At 30.0% G+C, this 6,932-nt stretch overlaps 1 protein-coding gene across 1 annotated transcript; it reads left to right on the forward strand.

Moving 5' to 3' along the window:
- The first annotated feature begins 4,235 nt into the window (after positions 1-4,235).
- Positions 4,236-6,800, forward strand: LOC136083092 (zinc finger MYM-type protein 1-like). Its single transcript, XM_065802497.1, has one exon. It carries the CDS (start codon positions 4,236-4,238, stop codon positions 6,798-6,800), a length of 2,565 nt encoding a protein of 854 aa, XP_065658569.1.
- Positions 6,801-6,932: the final 132 nt, after the last annotated feature.

Consider the following 6,932-nt stretch of genomic DNA (forward strand, 5'->3'; position numbering starts at 1 on the left):
TAAAGGTGTTGCAATTGATTATTTAGAGATCTTAGTTTGTCAAATTATAAAAATTTAAGCTAAATTATTAAAAGCATACCGTTATCTCGAGTTTCTTACGAAGTTCATCAAATGAAAATTCTATGAAAGATTGCAAATTGTAATCAATCAAAACCCTAATTTATTTAATAAACATCAAAGAGTATAAAATTTTATTAGTACTTTGATTTTAGTTTAACAATTGTTATCAAAAAAGTTTTTTTCTCGGAAATATAAAAAATGGGATCTGTTTTTCTCGGAAATATAAAAAACTAGATCTGTTTTTTCGGTGTTAAGACAAACAAAATTTGCATTTAACCAGTAACATACCTTTAATATCCAGTGAATCTTTAATATTGGAATTCATATTCTTGCATAGTGAATGATGTGATTTGTTAATATACGAGAGATTTGTATCATATGCGAGTAGATGAACTGACGAGAAGTGAGCAGAGTTGTTTAGATTATTACCCTACATTAAAAACAAAAGAGGATTAAGAACATAACCTTAAAGAACACAAAACACAGCAAATTTATTGAGAGCAAAATTACAAGTATCAAAATTTTTTTTTTACTTTTTCAGTTATACTAAACAATGCGTGGTAACAACAATTCCACATGCCTCGATGTTTTGCTTTTATCGAAGAAATACAATTTTATAATATCTATGTGTATAAAAAAATTTTTAAAGCTATATTATTTTGGTAAAAAAATATATGTTCTTTAGGATAAATTTTTATTTATTTTTTGCTTTCTATTTTATGAGTTATTGCACAAATAAGAGCGTCACGGCGTGGCAAATCGACGTCACGTCGTTGCACGCGTATTTTGAGCTATATCTGTGAAAATATAAATAAAAGTTATGAAAAGTTTAGTTTTTATAATACAGATAGGTTCTTGCAATATTATAATAAAGTTTGTTTTTTATTTAAAAAAAGTAAATACCGCAAACTCTTGGTTTTTCGATTATTTCGATTAAAAATGCATTAACGCATATCATGGAATTGCTAGTAAGTAAAATATTTTCATTAAAAAATAAATTGAAATTAATTTAAATAGTTAAAAGAATTCAAAAAACAATGCACTCGAGAATGCTTTTTCCAATTGAGAATGTGAGGCAAAAAATCTGTTTGAAACATGCAAACAAAAATATCTCAAAAGTTCGCTTTCTCCTAATGTGAAGACAATTAGTAAAATATGTTTTTATACCATGTTAAACTTAAATTTATCGACAGGTTTTAAATATTTTTTAGTGTTTGAAAGTTATGACTTTGTGAAATTTACTCATTCTGTGTAGTGGGATGGCGGAGATTTTACATGGTTACAGTTTTAATCTTTTGAATTTTAATTTTGTTTAAGTTATGCCAATCAACTAAAAAAAAAAAACTAAACTCAAAAAACTCAAAAGTAGATAACGATAGTAATATGTTTAAATCCTCAAAGTGTTTGTTCTTTATAATCCTCAAAATGTTGTAGTAATGATCCCAGTGGGCACACGACGTCATTCCAACGTTTGATTTATGTTGAGTTATGTTGGACGACATCGACCAGCTAAATCTAACTTAATAATAAGGTTGGCACTAGCGTTATTTTTTATCAGAATTACGTTGTAATAAAGTTGGTTACACTAACATTATTTTCCATCAAAATTTCAAAATTTTATTAACGCAATGTGATATGTCACTACCATGTTTCACTAATGCGAATGTCACTACTTTCTTGGCAAGGTCATCGCAGATGGCGGTCGTGTTTTTTTAACCGTTGAAAAAAAAGAAGGAAATAAAAAAAGAAAATCAAAAACTGAGTTAATTGTCAATTGTTAAAGTAAAGAATTTGAAAATATCAAAAGAAAATGAAGAGTAAAAAAAAACGAGTCATATTATAAACAAAGAAACACTTAAAAAAGTAAATGCTCAAAATTAACACTTGAAAAAACTAACAAAAGAAAATTCGAACATTGATTTGTACTAAGTCGCCACCAACTTTTTTACACCTTTTTTTTCGCCGAAAATAACAAAAAATTATTATTATTATTTCTTTTATTTTGTAGAAGTTTTTGTGTTTGCATTTTCATTTTGTAGTTTTTGTGTTTTGCCTTTTCGTATGCGAAAGTTTGTTTTTATTTGTGTTGTTTTTATTTTATTGTTGTTATTAATTGAGTGTTTTCATATTTTTTGTCTTATTATTTAATTTATTATAGCTTTATTGTTATTATTATTATTTTTAAGTTAATTTAATTTACTTGTAATTTTTCAATTTTTGGTTAAATAAATGGATTAATGGATTATGGATTATTACTATCATGTTACACCAATGTGATGTGTCACTAACATGTTACACTAACGCGATTTTTTATCAAAATCACATTGTAATAACGCTATTACAATGTCATTTTACAAAAACAACGTCACACAAACGTTATTTTTCAATTTTTCATTGGAATTACAACGTTGATTAACGTCGGAAAATTTTACGTTGTAACGTTAGAAAATCTAACTTTATCCATTCTTTTCATTTTCAACGTTAATCCAACGTTATTAAAACCTAAATAATAACATTATTTAACGCTGTTCCAACGTTGGTGTGCCCACTGGGATATGTTTCGATTAAAAATAGAGAGAACATTATTTTTGTCAAAGTTTAATAAAAATAATTTACCGATATCATATATCAATAATTAAAAATATTGTCCTGTGATGCATAGAGGTTTTTATTCCGTTACGATACTCGGTATAAAACCGCCATTGCATTTTGAATTAAAAACTTATGATTATTTTTAGATTTTAGGGGGGGGGGGGGGAATGGTGATATAATCGTCAGTTTCTAAAAAAAATCCTCTATATCTTAAAATTTCTTAAAAAAAAAAAAGGTCTTTTAAAAAAAGTGAAGGAAGACCGTGCCCCTGGCCCCCCGGTGGCGTCGGCCATGAATACTTGCAGGAATATTTAGATTCTAGTTCACATATTAACTTATGCACTGATAAACAAATCCTAAATATTCCAAACAAAAATGATGCATAGAAGCATAAATATGCGTGTTTTAAGTATAAAAAATCACAAACAAAGAAAAATAACAAAATAAAGAAATATTTTTAAAATAATGCTTTAGAATAACTTTTTCCACCTTCATGGTATTTTTCTTATCTATATTTCATTTTCAACAAATATCAACAAATACAAATATCAACAAATACAAATATCAACAAATAAGTTTATACTACTTATATATTTAAAGCTTTAGCTACCTTACAAAAAAACTTTGTTTTAAAGTTTGTGAATTAATTTCTGAGAAAAACAACCAAAAACTTTATTGCTAAGGACATTGTTGAAGCGAAAACTTTATATATGTTTTCAAAGGTAAATTTAAAAATAATTTAATTTAAAAACACGTAAAAGTATATTATACCATTAAGCTCAATACTTTCTGGTCTCAAAAAGCTTATAAATATGTGCAAAATTTACAACTATTTAAGTTATATAATCCTAAATTCTGACAACACCAATTATTTGCATTCAGGTAAAAGACAAATACAAATCAACACGAAAATCTTTTTTGGTAATAAAAGAAATCTTCAGAATAAATATAAACACATGGTATTTACATTTAATTAAAAATTCCCTTTTTGCATAACTCAGTTATCTAAATGTCGAAAAGAATCTCAAATTTAGAGTTGTTGTACAACCTTATCAATCTGGAATTTGGTTTGTTCACACAAGTTCCAATATATATTTATATATATATATATATATATATATATATATATATATATATATATATATATATATATATATATATATATATATATACATATATACAGTGCCGTCTTAACGCATAGGCTAGGTAGGCTGCAGCCTAGGGCCCCCGATTTTTAGGGGCCCCCAAAATGTGTCTGGATTTTTTTTCAAATTTATATAAATAAAAAATTATATTTCTAAATTTTCTGAAGAAATCATAGTTTAGGGGCCCCTCGGGAATAATTTTTTTCTTGATAAGATTTTTTTAAATTATTTTTAGAAAAGTATCAGTTTTTCAGTTTGGGGGCCTCCTAGGGAATTTTTTTTTTCTTGATAAGCAAAAATGCATGCATGCGTCCGAAAATAAACATAAATTTTCCGATAAGAAGTATTAAATACAAGCACTTAAAATATCCCATTAGATTGAATTTGAAATTGCTGTGATCAACTTAAAACAACTGTTTTGAAAAAAAGTCATTTAACATGTCTAATCGGACTTATCAAAGTGGTGCTGCAAAGAGGAAAAAAGCCGCTAAAGCAAAAGAAGACATTTCAAAATATCTTCCTTTGACATCATTTCTTTTGGTACAAAAGTCAAAGCCTGTTGTGTCCGAAGATGTATTTCTTTGTCCAACTTCAAATTTCGTAAGCATTGATAGTGCTTTGCTGCCAAATGAAACTCTAGAAATTCAACAGGAACTGGAACCGAAACAGGAGCCAGAACCAGAGCAGGAGCCAGAACCAGAGCAAGAGTCAGAACCAGCACAGGTGCCAGAACCAGTACAGGAGCCAGAACCAGCACAGGAGCCAGAATCAAATCAAATTAAAACTTATTCAAACGCAACAACAAAAACTACTCAAGAAACTGACCCAGCATTGTGGCATCAGTTATCCCAAGAAGCTCAATCACTTTGGATTTCTAATGGCCCGTCCATGTGCCAGAACAATGATGGGAGCTTCAAAAATTCGGAAAGGTTGAGTTGCGGACAAAAAAGGTACTTATCAAAATCTTGCTTTAGACGTGAACTACACAATGGCGAATTTGTCAATCGTGAATGGCTATTATACTCACCTTCAACAGGTTCTGTTTTTTGCTTTGCTTGTACCTTATTCTCCAGCAAACACTCTAATTTTTCCACAACTGGATTTGATGACTGGAAAAATGCCTTAAAATGTATATCTGGACACGAGAATGGTTCTGAACATCACAAAAATATGCTTACTTACTCCAGTCGGCAGAGAGAAAGTGGCCAGCTTGACTCTGTATTATTAAAACAGTTACATAACGAACAATTGTACTGGCAAAATGTGCTGAAAAGAATTGTTGCAGTTGTAAAGTTCTTGTCATCAAGAGGATTGCCATTTCGTGGAAACAATGAAACCATTGGTTCAGAGCAAAATGGTAATTATTTAGGAACTCTTGAGTTACTTAGCCAGTTTGACCCATTCCTACATGAACACATGAAAAAACATGGAAATTCTGGAAAAGGTAATACTTCATACCTCTCCGCCAATATCTGTGAGGAGTTTATATGCCTAATGGGAAATAAAGTTTTGAGCGAAATAATTTCTGAATTAAAAAAAACAAAATACTACTCAATCAGCGTTGACTCAACTCCAGACTTGTCACATGTAGATCAATTAACTTTTACAGTTCGATATGTTAAAGACTTGGCACCAGTTGAGCGTTTTTTGCAATTTGTTCCCATTCACGGGCATGGAGCTGAACATTTAGAAACAGTGGTTTTGAATTTTTTACAAGAAAATGAAATTTCAATATCTGACTGTCGTGGGCAGTCATACGATAATGCATCAAATATGGCAGGACAGTACTCAGGCCTACAAAAGATGATTAAAGACAAAAGTGAATCAGCATTGTTTATTCCTTGTGCTGGACATTCTTTAAATCTGGTTGGCAACAGTGCAGCTGGATGTTGTTTAGAAGCAATTATTTTTTTTGACTTTGTTCAATGCCTCTACAACTTTTTTTCTGCATCAACTCATCGTTGGCAAGTGCTTCTGTCTTTTGTTGGCAAAGGCAAAAAAATTGTCAAACAGCTTTCTGGAACTCGATGGTCAGCACGTGCAGATGCTGTGACTTGTCTGCATGACAGTTATGATGAGATTAAAAAAGCACTTGAATTTTTGATCAAGGATATAAGTCAGTCAAAAGAAACTCAAAATGATGCTCAAAATCTCATCACGAAAATGAACACTTTTGAGATTGTTTTTCTGACAATTTTCTGGAATGATATTCTTTGTCATTTTCATGAAACATCGAAGATTTTACAGAAAGAAAATTTAAACCTGGATGTTGCAGTTCGGATTCTAAAGTCATTGTTGCATTTCATTAAAGATTTGAGGAGTCAATTTGAGAATTACCAGGAAAAAGCCAAAATCTTGCTTCCAAACACTGACTACAAAGATTCCTCAAAAAGAACAAAAAAAAGAAGCCGACGTATGGCCTTCTTTGATGGTGAGGCTGAAGAATTGGAATTTCAGGGAAGTTATAAATTCAAAATTGAAACATACCTTCCTGTTATTGATTCACTAACATCAAATTTAGAAAAAAGAACATCAGCATATGAGAAGATCAATGACAATTTCGGATTTCTAGTAAACATTCAAACAATTGCCAATGTTGAACTAAAAGATCATTGTTCAAACCTAGCACAAATTTATAAGAAGGACATAAATGAAAATGAACTTTTTTTTGAGTGCCAGCAATTTAAATATTACATTTCAAAAGATGAACATTCATTTGCAGAATTTTACTCAACATTAAAAAGAGACCACTTGGAATCAACTTTTCCAAATATTGAAATTTCCCTTAGAATTTTTCTGTCAATGATGGTCTCAAATTGCACTGGCGAGCGATCATTTTCAAAACTAAAACTTATAAAAAATGAACTCCGCTCAACCATGCTGCAAGAAAGATTGAACTGTTTGTCGTTAATGTCAATTGAATCAGATGTTCTTTTAACCATTGATTTTGATGATATTATTAAAGAATTTTCAAGAAAAAAATCGCGTAAACGTCACATGTAAATTTTATCATTGCTTTAATAAATGTTTCCTATTTTAGTATTTGATTTAATTTTTTTACTAAGGAAAAAGGGGGCCCCCAAATTAAGTCTAGCCTAGGGCCCCCGATGGCCTTAAGACGGCCCTGCATATATA

This window comes from Hydra vulgaris, chromosome 08, assembly GCF_038396675.1.
Source record: "Hydra vulgaris chromosome 08, alternate assembly HydraT2T_AEP".
Taxonomy (NCBI): Eukaryota; Metazoa; Cnidaria; class Hydrozoa; order Anthoathecata; family Hydridae; genus Hydra; species Hydra vulgaris.